This window comes from Convolutriloba macropyga, chromosome 10, assembly GCF_964194025.1.
Source record: "Convolutriloba macropyga chromosome 10, txConMacr16.3, whole genome shotgun sequence".
Lineage (NCBI taxonomy): Eukaryota > Metazoa > Xenacoelomorpha > Acoela > Convolutidae > Convolutriloba > Convolutriloba macropyga.
The window spans coordinates 10,305,439-10,320,960 of record NC_134477.1 but is presented as its reverse complement, the minus strand read 5'-3'; the positions used below and the strand labels follow the sequence as shown (position 1 = coordinate 10,320,960).

The window sequence follows — 15,522 nt, the reverse complement described above, 5'->3', positions numbered from 1 at the left end:
GCAAGAACAACATTCCACTCTCAAACTACTGTGGGAGGAAGCACAGCTAGACCGACAACTGATCAGACTACCAAACTTGATCAGCAGACAACAAGTCAAGAAAGCGGGTCAACGACAGCGGCTGAAGTTCAAAGTTCTCCAGGACGGTCTACAACCGGAGAATCATCTGTGCAATCCACGACTGACATTCGGTCTACTCCGAGACAGACTTCAGCCGGGCAATCAGATCAAAGAGCTACGTCTATCAGCCAAACAACCGCAGGAGATACATCGGCTGGTCAAACAGATGCAAGAACAACAGTCCACTCTCAAACTACTGTGGGAGGAAGCAGAGCTAGACCGACAACTGATCAGACTAACAAACTTGAACAGCAGACAACAAGCCAAGAAAGCGGATCAACGACACCGGCTCGTGTTCAAAGTACTCCAGGACGGTCTACAACTGGAGAATCATCTGTGCAATCCACCACTGACATTCGGTCTACTCCGAGACAGACTTCAGCCGGTCAATCAGATCAAAGAGCTACGACTATCAGCCGAACAACCGCAGGAGATACATCGGCTGGTCAAACAGATGCAAGAACAACAGTCCACTCTAAAACTACTGTGGGAGGAAGCACAGCTAGACCGACAACTGATCAGACTACCAAACTTGAACAGCAGAAAACAAGCCAAGAAAGCGGATCAACGACACCGGCTCGTGTTCAAAGTACTCCAGGACGGTCTACAACTGGAGAATCATCTGTGCAATCCACGACTGACATTCGGTCTACTCCGAGACAGACTTCAGCCGGGCAATCAGATCAAAGAGCTACGACTATCAGCCAAACAACCGCAGGAGATACATCGGCTGGTCAAACAGATGCAAGAACAACACTCCACTCTAAAACTACTGTGGGAGGAAGCACATTTAGAACGACAACTGATCAGACTACCAAACTTGAACAGCAGACAACAAGCCAAGAAAGCGGATCAACGACAGCGGCTCATGTTCAAAGTACTCCAGGACGGTTAACAACCGGAGAATCTTCTGTGCAATTCACGACTGACGTTTGGTCTACTCCGAGACAGACTTCAGCCGGGCAATCAGATCAAAGAGCTACGACTATCAGCAAAACAACCGCAGGAGATACATCGGCTGGTCAAACAGATGCAAGAACAACAGTCCACTCTCAAACTACTGTGGGAGGAAGCACATTTAGAACGACAACTGATCAGACTACCAAACTTGAACAGCAGACAACAAACCAAGAAAGCCGATCAACGACAGCGGCTCATGTTCAAAGTACTCCAGGACGGTCTACAGCCGGAGAATCATCTGTGCAATTCACGACTGACATTCGGTCTACTCCGAGACAGACTTCAGCCGGGCAATCCGATCAAAGAGCTACGACTATCAGCCAAACAACCGCAGGAGGTACTTCGGCTGGTCAAACAGATGCAAGAACAACAGTCCACTCTCAAACTACTCTGGGAGGAAGCACAGCTAGACCGACAACTGATCAGACTACCAAACTTGATCAGCAGACAACACGCCAAGAAAGCGGGTCAACGACAGCGGCTCAAATTCAAAGTTCTCCAGGACGGTCTACAACCGCAGAATCATCTGTGCAATCCACGACTGACATTCGGTCTACTCCGAGACAGACTTCAGCCGGGCAATCAGATCAAAGAGTTACGTCTATCAGCCAAACAACCGCAGGAGATACATCGGCTGGTCAAACAGATACAAGAACAATAGTCCACTCTCAAACTACTGTGGGAGGAAGCACAGCTAGACCGACAACTGATCAGACTAACAAACTTGAACAGCAGACAACAAGCCAAGAAAGCGGATCAACGACACCGGCTCGTGTTCAAAGTACTCCAGGACGGTCTACAACTGGAGAATCATCTGTGCAATCCACGACTGCCATTCGGTCTACTCCGAGACAGACTTCAGCCGAGCAATCAGATCAAAGAGCTACGACTATCAGCCAAACAACCGCAGCAGATACATCGGCTGCTCAAACAGATGCAAGAACAACAGTCCACTCTAAAACTACTGTGGGAGGAAGCACAGCTAGACCGACAACTGATCAGACTACCAAACTTGAACAGCAGACAACAAGCCATGAAAGCGGATCAACGAGAGCGGCTCATGTTCAAAGTACTCCAGGACGGTCTACAACTGGAGAATCATCTGTGCAATTCACGACTGACGTTCGGTCTACTCCGAGACAGACTTCAGCCGGGCAATCCGATCAAAGAGCTACGACTATCAGCAAAACAACCGCAGGAGATTCATCGGCTGGTCAAACAGATGCAAGAACAACAGTCCACTCTCAAACTACTGTGGGAGGAAGCACATTAAGAACAGCAACTGATCAGACTACCAAACTTGAACAGCAGACAACAAGCCAAGAAAGCCGATCAACGACAGGGGCTTATGTTCAAAGTACTCCAGGACGGTCTACAGCCGGAGAATCATCTGTGCAATTCACGACTGACATTCGGTCTACTCCGAGACAGACTTCAGCCGGGCAATCCGATCAAAGAGCTACGACTATCAGCCAAACAACTGCAGGAGGTACTTCGGCTGGTCAAACAGATGCAAGAACAACAGTCCACTCTCAAACTACTCTGGGAGGAAGCAGAGCTAGACCGACAACTGATCAGACTACCAAACTTGATCAGCAGACAAGACGCCAAGAAAGCGGGTCAACGATAGCGGCTCATGTTCAAAGTACTCCAGGACGGTCTACAACCGCAGAATCATCTGTGCAATCCACGACTGACTTTCGGTCTACTCCGAGACAGACTTCAACCGGGCAATCAGATCAAAGAGCTACGACTATCAGCCAAACAACCGCAGCAGATACATCGGCTGGTCAAACAGATGCAATAACAACAGTCCACACTCAAACTACTGAGGAAGGAAGCACAGCTAGACCTACAACTGATCAGACTACCAAACTTGATCAGCAGACAACAAGCCAAGAAAGCGGATCAACGACACCGGCTCGTGTTCAAAGTACTCCAGGACGGTCTACAACTGGAGAATCATCTGTGCAATCCACGACTGACATTCGGTCTACTCCGAGACAGACTTCAGCCGGGCAATCAGATCAAAGAGCTACGACTATCAGCCAAACAACCGCAGGAGATACATCGGCTCGTCAAACAGATGCAAGAACAACAGTGCACTCTAAAACTACTGTGGGAGGAAGCACATTTAGAACGACAACTGATCAGACTACCAAACTTGAACAGCAGACAACAAGCCAAGAAAGCGGATCAACGACAGCGGCTCATGTTCAAAGTACTCCAGGACGGTCTACAACCGGAGAATCAACTGTGCAATTCACGACTGACGTTCGGTCTACTCCGAGACAGACTTCAGCCGGGCAATCAGATCAAAGAGCTACGACTATCAGCAAAACAACCGCAGGAGATACATCGGCTCGTCAAACAGATGCAAGAACAACAGTGCACTCTAAAACTACTGTGGGAGGAAGCACATTTAGAACGACAACTGATCAGACTACCAAACTTGAACAGCAGACAACAAGCCAAGAAAGCGGATCAACGACAGCGGCTCATGTTCAAAGTACTCCAGGACGGTCTACAACCGGAGAATCATCTGTGCAATTCACGACTGACGTTCGGTCTACTCCGAGACAGACTTCAGCCGGGCAATCAGATCAAAGAGCTACGACTATCAGCAAAACAACCGCAGGAGATACATCGGCTGGTCAAACAGATGCAAGAACAACAGTCCACTCTCAAACTACTGTGGGAGGAAGCACGTTTAGAACAGCAACTGATCAGACTACCAAACTTGAACAGCAGACAACCAGCCAAGAAAGCCGATCAACGACAGCGGCTCATGTTCAAAGTACTCCAGGACGGTCTACAGCCGGAGAATCATCTGTGCAATTCACGACTGACATTCGGTCTACTCCGAGACAGACTTCAGCCGGGCAATCCGATCAAAGAGCTACGACTATCAGCCAAACAACCGCAGGAGGTACTTCGGCTGGTCAAACAGATGCAAGAACAACAGTCCACTCTCAAACTACTCTGGGAGGAAGCAGAGCTAGACCGACAACTGATCAGACTACCAAATTTGATCAGCAGACAACACGCCAAGAAAGCGGGTCAACGACAGCGGCTCATGTTCAAAGTACTCCAGGACGGTCTACAACTGGAGAATCATCTGTGCAATTCACGACTGACGTTCGGTCTACTCCGAGACAGACTTCAGCCGGGCAATCAGATCAAAGAGCTACGACTATCAGCAAAACAACCGCAGGAGATACATCGGCTGGTCAAACAGATGCAAGAACAACAGTCCACTCTCAAACTACTGTGGGAGGAAGCACGTTTAGAACAGCAACTGATCAGACTACCAAACTTGAACAGCAGACAACCAGCCAAGAAAGCCGATCAACGACAGCGGCTCATGTTCAAAGTACTCCAGGACGGTCTACAGCCGGAGAATCATCTGTGCAATTCACGACTGACATTCGGTCTACTCCGAGACAGACTTCAGCCGGGCAATCCGATCAAAGAGCTACGACTATCAGCCAAACAACCGCAGGAGGTACTTCGGCTGGTCAAACAGATGCAAGAACAACAGTCCACTCTCAAACTACTCTGGGAGGAAGCAGAGCTAGACCGACAACTGATCAGACTACCAAATTTGATCAGCAGACAACACGCCAAGAAAGCGGGTCAACGACAGCGGCTCATGTTCAAAGTACTCCAGGACGGTCTACAACCGCAGAATCATCTGTGCAATCCGCGACTGACTTTCGGTCTACTCCGAGACAGACTTCAACCGGGCAATCAGATCAAAGAGCTACGACTATCAGCCAAACAACCGCAGCAGATACATCGGCTGGTCAAATAGATGCAATAACAACAGTCCACACTCAAACTACTGAGGAAGGAAGCACAGCTAGACCTACAACTGATCAGACTACCCAACTTGATCAGCAGACAACAAGCCAAGAAAACGGATCAACGACACCGGCTCGTGTTCAAAGTACTCCAGGACGGTCTACAACTGGAGAATCATCTGTGCAATCCACGACTGACATTCGGTCTACTCCGAGACAGACTTCAGCCGGGCAATCAGATCAAAGAGCTACGACTATCAGCCAAACAACCGCAGGAGATACATCGGCTGGTCAAACAGATGCAAGAACAACAGTCCACTCTCAAACTACTGTGGGAGGAAGCACATTTAGAACAGCAACTGATCAGACTACCAAACTTGAACAGCAGACAAGCCAAGAAAGCCGATCAACGACAGCGGCTCATGTTCAAAGTACTCCAGGACGGTCTACAGCCGGAGAATCATCTGTGCAATTCACGACTGACATTCGGTCTACTCCGAGACAGACTTCAGCCGGGCAATCCGATCAAAGAGCTACGACTATCAGCCAAACAACCGCAGGAGGTACTTCGGCTGGTCAAACAGATGCAAGAACAACAGTCCACTCTCAAACTACTCTGGGAGGAAGCAGAGCTAGACCGACAACTGATCAGACTACCAAACTTGATCAGCAGACAACACGCCAAGAAAGCGGGTCAACGACAGCTGCTCATGTTCAAAGCACTCCAGGACGGTCTGCAACCGCAGCATCATCTGTGCAATCCACGACTGACTTTCGGTCTACTCCGAGACAGACTTCAACCGGGCAATCAGATCAAAGAGCTACGACTATCAGCCAAACAACCGCAGCAGATACATCGGCTGGTCAAACAGATGCAAGAACAGCAGTCCACTCTCAAACTACTGTGGGAGGAAGCACAGCTAGACCGACAACTGATCAGACTACCAAACTTGAACAGCAGACAACAAGCCAAGAAAGCGGATCAACAACAGCGGCCCATGTTCAGAGTACTCCAGGACGATCTATAACCGGAGAATCATCTGTGCAATCCACGACTGACATTCGGTCTACTCCGAGACAGACTTCAGCCGGGCAATCAGATCAAAGAGCTACGACTATCAACCAAACAACCGCAGGAGATACTTCGGCTGGTCAAACAGATGCAAGAAAAACAGTCCATTCTCAAACTACTGTGGGAGGAAGCACAGCTAGACCGACAACTGATCAGACTACCAAACTTGATCAGCAGACAACAAGCCAAGAAAGCGGGTCAACGACAGCGGCTAATGTTCAAAGTACTCCAGGACGGTCTACAACCGGAGAATCATCTGTGCAATCCACGACTGACATTCGGTCTACTCCGAGACAGACTTCATCCGGGCAATCAGATCAAAGAGCTACGACTATCAGCCAAACAACCGCAGCAGATACATCGGCTGGTCAAACAGATGCAATAACAACAGTCCACACTCAAACTACTGAGGAAGGAAGCACAGCTAGACCTACAACTGATCAGACTAACAAACTTGATCAGCAGACAACAAGCCAAGAAAGCGGATCAGCGACACCGGCTAGTGTTCAAAGTACTCCAGGACGGTCTACAACCGGAGAATCATCTGTGCAGTCCACGACTGACATTCGGTCTACTCCGAGACAGACTTCATCCGGGCAATCAGATCAAAGAGCTACGACTATCAGCCAAACAACCGCAGGAGATACATCGGCTGGTCAAACAGATGCAAGAACAACAGTCCACTCTCAAACTACTGTGGGAGGGAGCACAGCTAGACCGACAACTGATCAGACTACACAACTTGAACATCAGACAACAAGCCAAGAAAGCGGATCAACAACAGCGGCTCATGTTCAGAGTACTCCAGGACGATCTACAACCGGAAAGTTATCTGTGCAATCCACGACTGACATTCGGTCTACTCCGAGACAGACTTCAGCCGGGCAATCAGATCAAAGAGCTACGACTATCAGCCAAACAACCGCAGGAGATACATCGGCTGGTCAAACAGATGCAAGAACAACAGTCCACTCTCAAACTACTGTGGGAGGGAGCACAGCTAGACCGACAACTGATCAGACTACACAACTTGAACATCAGACAACAAGCCAAGAAAGCGGATCAACAACAGCGGCTCATGTTCAGAGTACTCCAGGACGATCTACAACCGGAGAATCATCTGTGCAATCCACGACTGACATTCGGTCTACTCCGAGACAGAATTCAGCCGGGCAATCAGATCAAAGAGCTACGACTATCAGCCAAACAACCGCAGGAGATACATCGGCTGGTCAAACAGATGCAAGAACAACCCTCCACTCTCAGACTACTGTGGGAGGGAGCACAGCTAGACCGACAACTGATCAGACTACCAAACTTGAACAGCAGACAACAAGCCAAGAAAGCGGATCAACGACACCGGCTCGTGTTCAAAGTACTCCAGGACGGTCTACAACCGCAGAATCATCTGTGCAATCCACGACTGACTTGCGGTCTACTCCGAGACAGACTTCATCATGGCAATCAGATCAAAGAGCTACGACTATCAGCCAAACAACCGCACCAGATACATCGGCTGGTCAAACAGATGCAAGAACAACAGTCCACTCTCAAACTACTGTGGGAGGGAGCACAGCTAGACCGACAACTGATCAGATTACCAAACTTGAACAGCAGACAACAAGCCAAGAAAGCGGATCAACGACACCGGCTCGTGTTCAAAGTACTCCAGGACGGTCTACAACCGCAGAATCATCTGTGCAATCCACGACTGACTTTCGGTCTACTCCGAGACAGACTTCATCCGGGCAATCAGATCAAAGAGCTACGACTATCAGCCAAACAACCGCACCAGATACATCGGCTGGTCAAACAGATGCAAGAACAGCAGTCCACTCTCAAACTACTGAGGGAGGAAGCACAGATAGACCGACAACTGATCAGACTACCAAACTTGATCAGCAGACAACAAGCCAAGAAAGCGCGTCAACTACAGCGGCTCTTGTTCAAAGTACTCCAGGACGGTCTACAACCGGAAAGTCATCTGTGCAATCCACGACTGACATTCGGTCTACTCCGAGACAGACTTCAGCCGGGCAATCAGATCAAAGAGCTACGACTATCAGCCAAACAACCGCAGGAGATACATCGGCTGGTCAAACAGATGCAAGAACAACAGTCCACTCTCAAACTACTGTGGGAGGGAGCACAGCTAGACCGACAACTGATCAGACTACCAAACTTGAACAGCAGACAACAAGCCAAGAAAGCGGATCAACGACACCGGCTCGTGTTCAAATTACTCCAGGACGGTCTACAACCGCAGAATCATCTGTGCAATCCACGACTGACTTTCGGTCTACTCCGAGACAGACTTCATCCGGGCAATCAGATCAAAGAGCTACGACTATCAGCCAAACAACCGCAGCAGATACATCGGCTGGTCAAACAGATGCAAGAACAGCAGTCCACTCTCAAACTACTGAGGGAGGAAGCACAGCTAGACCGACAACTGATCAGACTACCAAACTTGATCAGCAGACAACAAGCCAAGAAAGCGGGTCAACTACAGCGGCTCTTGTTCAAATTACTCCAGGACGGTCTACAACCGGAAAGTCATCTGTGCAATCCACGACTGACATTCGGTCTACTCCGAGACAGACTTCAGACGGGCAATCAGATCAAAGAGCTACGACTATCAGCGAAACAACAGCAGGAGATACTTCGGCTGGTCAAACAGATGCAAGAAGAACAGTCCACTCTCAAACTACTGTGGGAGGAAACACAGCTAGACCGACAACTGATCAGACTACCAAACTTGATCAGCAGACAACAAGCCAAGAAAGCGGGTCAACGACAGCGGCTCAGTTTCAAAGTACTCCAGGACGGTCTACAACCGGAGAATCGTCTGTGCAATCCACGACTGACATTCGGTCTACTCCGAGACAGACTTCAGCCGGGCAATCAGATCAAAGAGCTACGACTATCAGCCAAACAACCGCAGGAGATACATCGGCTGGTCAAACAGATGCAAGAACAACAGTCCACTCTCAATTTACTGTGGGAGGAAGCACAGCTAGACCGACAACTGATCAGACTACCAAACTTGAACAGCAGACAACAAGCCAAGAAAGCGGATCAACGACACCGGCTCGTGTTCAAATTACTCCAGGACGGTCTACAACCGCAGAATCATCTGTGCAATCCACGACTGACTTTCGGTCTACTCCGAGACAGACTTCATCCGGGCAATCAGATCAAAGAGCTACGACTATCAGCCAAACAACCGCAGCAGATACATCGGCTGGTCAAACAGATGCAAGAACAGCAGTCCACTCTCAAACTACTGAGGGAGGAAGCACAGCTAGACCGACAACTGATCAGACTACCAAACTTGATCAGCAGACAACAAGCCAAGAAAGCGGGTCAACTACAGCGGCTCTTGTTCAAATTACTCCAGGACGGTCTACAACCGGAAAGTCATCTGTGCAATCCACGACTGACATTCGGTCTACTCCGAGACAGACTTCAGACGGGCAATCAGATCAAAGAGCTACGACTATCAGCGAAACAACAGCAGGAGATACTTCGGCTGGTCAAACAGATGCAAGAAGAACAGTCCACTCTCAAACTACTGTGGGAGGAAACACAGCTAGACCGACAACTGATCAGACTACCAAACTTGATCAGCAGACAACAAGCCAAGAAAGCGGGTCAACGACAGCGGCTCAGTTTCAAAGTACTCCAGGACGGTCTACAACCGGAGAATCGTCTGTGCAATCCACGACTGACATTCGGTCTACTCCGAGACAGACTTCAGCCGGGCAATCAGATCAAAGAGCTACGACTATCAGCCAAACAACCGCAGGAGATACATCGGCTGGTCAAACAGATGCAAGAACAACAGTCCACTCTCAATTTACTGTGGGAGGAAGCACAGCTAGACCGACAACTGATCAGACTACTAAACTTGCACAGCAGACAACAAGCCAAGAAAGCGGATCAACGACAGCGGCTCATGTTCAAAGTACTCCAGGACGGTCTACAACCGGAGAATCATCTGTGCAATCCACGACTGACATTCGGTCTACTCCGAGACAGACTTCAGCCGGGCAATCAGATCAAAGAGCTACGACTATCAGCCAAACAACCGCAGCAGATACATCAGCTGGTCAAACAGATGCAAGAACAGCAGTCCACTCTCAAACTACTGAGGGAGGAAGCACATCTAGACCGACAACTGATCAGACTACCAAACTTGATCAGCAGACAACAAGCCAAGAAAGCGGGTCAACTACAGCGGCTCTTGTTCAAAGTACTCCAGGACGGTCTACAACCGGAAAGTCATCTGTGCAATCCACGACTGACATTCGGTCTACTCCGAGACAGACTTCAGACGGGCAATCAGATCAAAGAGCTACGACTATCAGCCAAACAACCGCAACAGATACTTCGGCTGGTCAAACAGATGCAAGAAAAACAGTCCACTCTCAAACTACTGTGGGAGGAAGCACATCTATACCGACAACTGATCAGACTACCAAACTTGATCAGCAGACAACAAGCCAAGAAAACCGATCAACGACAGCGGCTCATGTTCAAAGTACTCCAGGACATTCTACAACCGGAGAATCATCTGTGCAATCCACGACTGACATTCGGTCTACTCCGAGACAGACTGCAGCCGGGAAATCAGATCAAAGAACTACCACTATCAGCCAAAAAACCGCAGGAGATACATCGGCTGGTCAAACAGATGAAAGAACAGCAGTCCACTCTCAAACTACTGTGGGAGGAAGCACAGCTAGACCGACAACTGATCAGACTACCAAACTTGATCAGCAGACAACAAGCCAAGAAAGCGGATCAACAACAGCGGCTCATGTTCAGAGTACTCCAGGACGATCTACAACCGGAGAATCATCTGTGCAATCCACGACTGACATTCGGTCTACTCCGAGACAGACTTCAGCCGGGCAATCAGATCAAAGAGCTACGACTATCAGCCAAACAACCGCAGGAGATACATCGGCTGGTCAAACAGATGCAAGAACAACAGTCCACTCTCAATTTACTGTGGTAGGAAGCACAGCTAGACCGACAACTGATCAGACTACTAAACTTGCACAGCAGACAACACGCCAAGAAAGCGGATCAACGACAGCGGCTCATGTTCAAAGTACTCCAGGACGGTCTACAACCGGAGAATCATCTGTGCAATCCACGACTGACATTCGGTCTACTCCGAGACAGACTTCAGCCGGGCAATCAGATCAAAGAGCTACGACTATCAGCCAAACAACCGCAAGAGATACTTCGGCTGGTCAAACAGATGCAAGAAAAACAGTCCACTCTCAAACTACTGTGGGAGGAAGCACATCTAGACCGACAACTGATCAGACTACCAAACTTGATCAGCAGACAACAAGCCAAGAAAACCGATCAACGACAGCGGCCCATGTTCAAAGTATTCCAGGACAGTCTACAACCGGAGAATCATCTGTGCAATCCACGACTGACATTCGGTCTACTCCGAGACAGACTTCAGCCGGGAAATCAGATCAAAGAACTACGACTATCAGCCAAAAAACCGTAGGAGATACATCGGCTGGTCAAACAGATGCAAGAACAACAGTCCACTCTGAAACTACTGTGGGAGGAAGCACAGCTAGACCGACAACTGATCAGACTACCAAACTTGATCAGCAGACAACAAGCCAAGAAAACCGATCAACGACAGCGACTCATGTTCAAAGTACTCCAGGACAGTCTACAACCGGAGAAATATCTGTGCAATCCACGACTGACATTCGGTCTACTCCGAGACAGACTTCAGCCGGGAAATCAGATCAAAGAACTACGACTATCAGCCAAAAAACCGCAGGAGATACATCGGCTGGTCAAACAGATGCAAGAACAACAGTCTACTCTCAAACTACTGTGGGAAGAAGCACAGCTAGACCGACAACTGATCAGACTACCAAACTTGAACAACAGACAACAAGCCAAGAAAGCGGATCAACGACAGCTGCTCATGTTCAAAGTCCACCAGGACGGTCTACAACCGGAGGATCATCTGTGCAATCCTTGACTGACATTCGGTCTACTCCGAGACAGACTTCAGCTGGGCAATCAGATCAAAGAGCTACGACTATCAGCCAAACCACCACAAGAGATACTTCGGCTGGTCAAACAGTTGCAAGAACAACAGTCCTCTCTCAAACTACTGTGGGAGGAAGCACAGCTAGACCGACAACTGATCAGACTACCAAACTTGAACAGCAGACAACAAGCCAAGAAAGCGGATCAACGACAGCGGCTCATGTTCAAAGTCCACCAGGACGGTCTACAACCGGAGAATCATCTGTGCAATCCACGACTGACATTCGGTCTACTCCGAGACAGACTTCAGCTGGGCAATCAGATCTAAGAGCTACGACTATCAGCCAAACCACCACAAGAGATACTTCGGCTGGTCAAACAGTTGCAAGAACAACAGTCCTCTCTCAAACTACTGTGGGAGGAAGCACAGCTAGACCGACAACTGATCAGATTACCAAATTTGATCAGCAGACAAAAAGCCAAGAAAGCCGGTCAACGACAGCGGCTCATGTTCAAAGTACTCCAGGACGGTCTACAACCAGAGAATCATCTGTGCAATCCACGACTGACATTCGGTCTACTCCGAGACAGACTTCAGCCGGGCAATCAGATCAAAGAACTACGACTATCAGCCAAAAGACCGCAAGAGATACATCGGCTGGTCAAACAGATGCAAGAACAACAGTCCACTCTCAAACTACTGTGGGAGGAAGTACAGCTAGACCGACAACTGATCAGACAACCAAACTTGATCAACAGACAACAAGCCAAGAAAGCGGGTCAACGACAGCGGCTCATGTTCAAAGTACTCCAGGACGGTCTACAACCGGAGAATCATCTCTGAAATCCACGACTGACATTCGGTCTACTCCGAGACAGACTTCAACCGGGCGATCAGATCAAAGAGCTACGACTATCAGCCAAACAACCGCAGGAGATACATTGGCTGGTCAAACAGATGCTAGAACAACAGTCCACTCTTCTCAAACTACTGTGGGAGGAAGCACAGCTAGACCGACAACTGATCAGATTACCAAATTTGATCAGCAGACAAAAAGCCAAGAAAGCGGATCAACTACAGCGGCTCATGTTCAAAGTACTCTAGGACGGTCTACAACCGGAGAATCATCTGTGCAATCCACGACTGACATTCGGTCTACTCCGAGACAGACTTCAGCCGGGCAATCATATCAAAGAACTACGACTATCAGCCAAAAGACCGCAGGAGATACATCGGCTGGTCAAACAGATGCAAGAACAACAGTCCACTCTCAAACTACTGTGGGAGGAAGTACAGCCAGACCGACAACTGATCAGACTACCAAACTTGAACAGCAGACAACAAGCCAAAAAAGCGGATCAACTACAGCGGCTCATGTTCAAAGTACTCTAGGACGGTCTACAACCGGAGAATCATCTGTGCAATCCACGACTGACATTCGGTCTACTCCGAGACAGTCTTCAGCCGGGCAATCAGATCAAAGGGCTACGACTATCATCCAAACAACCGCAGGAGATACTTCGGCTGGTCGAACAGACGCAAGATTAACAGTCCACTCTCAAACTACTGTGGGAAGAAGCACAGCTAGACCGACAACTGATCAGACTACCAAACATGATCAGCAGACAACAAGCCAAGAAAGAGGGTCAACGACAGCGGCTCATGTTCAAAATACTCCAGGACTGTCTACAACCGGAGAATCATCTGTGCAATCCACGACTGATATTCGGTCTACTCCGAGACAGACTTCAGCCGGGCAATCAGATCAAAGAGCTACGACTATCAGCCAAACAACCGCAGGAGATACTTCGGCTGGTCAAACAGATGCAAGAACAACAGTCCACTCTCAAACTACTGTGGGAGGAAGCACAGCTAGACCAACAACTGATCAGACTACCAAACTTGATCAACAGACAACAAGCCAAGAAAGCGGGTTAACGACAGCGGCTCATGTACAAAGTACTCCAGGACGGTCTACAACCGGAGAATCATCTGTGCAATCCACGACAGACATTCAGTCTACTCCGAGACAGTCTTCAGCCGGACAATCAGATCAAAGAGCTACGACTATCATCCAAACAACCGCAGGAGATACTTCGGCTGGTCAAACAGATGCAAGAACAACAGTCCACTCTCAAACTACTGTGGGAGGAAGCACAGCTAGACCGACAACTGATCAGACTACCAAACTTGATCAGCAGACAACAAGCCAAGAAAGAGGGTCAACGACAGCGGCTCATGTTCAAAGTACTCCAGGACGGTCTACAACCGGAGAATCATCTGTGCAATTCACGACTGACATTCAGTCTACTCCAAGACAGTCTTCAGCCGGGCAATCAGATCAAAGAGCTACGACTATCATCCAAACAACCGCAGGAGATACTTCGGCTGGTCAAACAGATGCAAGAACAACAGTCCACTCTCAAACTACTGTGGGAGGAAGCACAGCTAGACCAACAACTGATCAGACTACCAAACTTGATCAGCAGACAACAAGCCAAGAAAGCGGATCAACGACAGAGGCTCATGTTCAAAGTACTCCAGGACGGTCTACAACCGGAGAATCATCTGTGCAATCCACGACTGACATTCGGTCTACTCCGAGACAGTCTTCAGCCGGGCAATCAGATCAAAGAGCTACGACTATCAGTCAAACAACAGCAGGAGATACATCGGCTGGTCAAACAGAATCAAGAACAACAGTCCACTCTCAAACTACTCTGAGAGGAAGCACAGCTAGACCCGCAACAGATCAGACTACCAAACCTGACCAGCAGACAACAAGCCAGGAAAGCGGATCAACGACAGCGGCTCATGTTCAAAGTACTCCAGGACGGTCTACAACCGGAGAATCATCTCTCAAATCCACGACTGACATTCGGTCTACTCCGAGACAGACTTCAGCCGGGCGATCAGATCAAAGAGCTACGACTATCAGCCAAACAACCGCAGGAGATACTTCGGCTGGTCAAACAGATGCAAGAACAACAGTCCACTCTCAAACTACTGTGGGAGGAAGCACAGCTAGACCGACAACTGATCAGACTACCAAACTTGATCAGCAGACAACAAGCCAAGAAAGAGGGTCAACGACAGCGGCTCATGTTCAAAGTACTCCAGGACGGTCTACAACCGGAGAATCATCTGTGCAATCCACGACTGACATTCGGTCTACTCCGAGACAGACTTCAGCCGGGCAATCAGATCAAAGAGCTACGACTATCAGTCAAACAACCGCAGGAGATACATCGGCTGGTCAAACAGATTCAAGAACAACAGTCCACTCTCAAACTACTCTGAGAGGAAGCACAGCTAGACCGACAACTGATCAGGCTACCAAACTTGATCAGCAGACAACAAGCCAAGAAAGAGGGTCAACGACAGTGGCTCATGTTCAAAGTACTCCAGGACGGTCTACAACCGGAGAATCATCTGTGCAATCCACGACTGACATTCGGTCTGCTCCGAGACAGTCTTCAGCTGGGCAATCAGATCAAAGAGCTACGACTATCAGCCAAACAACC

The 15,522-nt window shown here is 48.9% G+C and overlaps 1 protein-coding gene across 1 annotated transcript in view; it reads left to right on the top strand.

The window, feature by feature from the left end:
* Positions 1-15,522, top strand: part of LOC142347912 (uncharacterized) — a 138,859-nt gene that overhangs the window by 29,064 nt on the left and 94,273 nt on the right. The window contains exons 12-46 of the mRNA XM_075399075.1: positions 67-234; positions 373-522; positions 643-810; positions 949-1,082; positions 1,203-1,440; positions 1,507-1,758; positions 1,813-2,028; positions 2,101-2,304; positions 2,371-2,925; positions 2,968-3,198; positions 3,253-3,486; positions 3,541-3,674; positions 3,795-4,250; positions 4,371-5,114; positions 5,235-5,757; positions 5,842-5,991; positions 6,130-6,567; positions 6,688-6,855; positions 6,976-7,143; positions 7,222-9,771; positions 10,162-10,365; positions 10,450-10,638; positions 10,738-10,887; positions 11,008-11,229; positions 11,314-11,487; positions 11,602-11,805; positions 11,893-12,123; positions 12,178-12,658; positions 12,956-13,248; positions 13,315-13,566; positions 13,621-13,770; positions 14,197-14,346; positions 14,485-14,922; positions 15,061-15,194; positions 15,270-15,498. Of these exons, the coding sequence (XP_075255190.1) occupies positions 67-234; positions 373-522; positions 643-810; positions 949-1,082; positions 1,203-1,440; positions 1,507-1,758; positions 1,813-2,028; positions 2,101-2,304; positions 2,371-2,925; positions 2,968-3,198; positions 3,253-3,486; positions 3,541-3,674; positions 3,795-4,250; positions 4,371-5,114; positions 5,235-5,757; positions 5,842-5,991; positions 6,130-6,567; positions 6,688-6,855; positions 6,976-7,143; positions 7,222-9,771; positions 10,162-10,365; positions 10,450-10,638; positions 10,738-10,887; positions 11,008-11,229; positions 11,314-11,487; positions 11,602-11,805; positions 11,893-12,123; positions 12,178-12,658; positions 12,956-13,248; positions 13,315-13,566; positions 13,621-13,770; positions 14,197-14,346; positions 14,485-14,922; positions 15,061-15,194; positions 15,270-15,498 (11,382 nt within the window). The remainder of the gene's footprint in view (positions 1-66; positions 235-372; positions 523-642; positions 811-948; positions 1,083-1,202; positions 1,441-1,506; positions 1,759-1,812; positions 2,029-2,100; positions 2,305-2,370; positions 2,926-2,967; positions 3,199-3,252; positions 3,487-3,540; positions 3,675-3,794; positions 4,251-4,370; positions 5,115-5,234; positions 5,758-5,841; positions 5,992-6,129; positions 6,568-6,687; positions 6,856-6,975; positions 7,144-7,221; positions 9,772-10,161; positions 10,366-10,449; positions 10,639-10,737; positions 10,888-11,007; positions 11,230-11,313; positions 11,488-11,601; positions 11,806-11,892; positions 12,124-12,177; positions 12,659-12,955; positions 13,249-13,314; positions 13,567-13,620; positions 13,771-14,196; positions 14,347-14,484; positions 14,923-15,060; positions 15,195-15,269; positions 15,499-15,522) is intronic.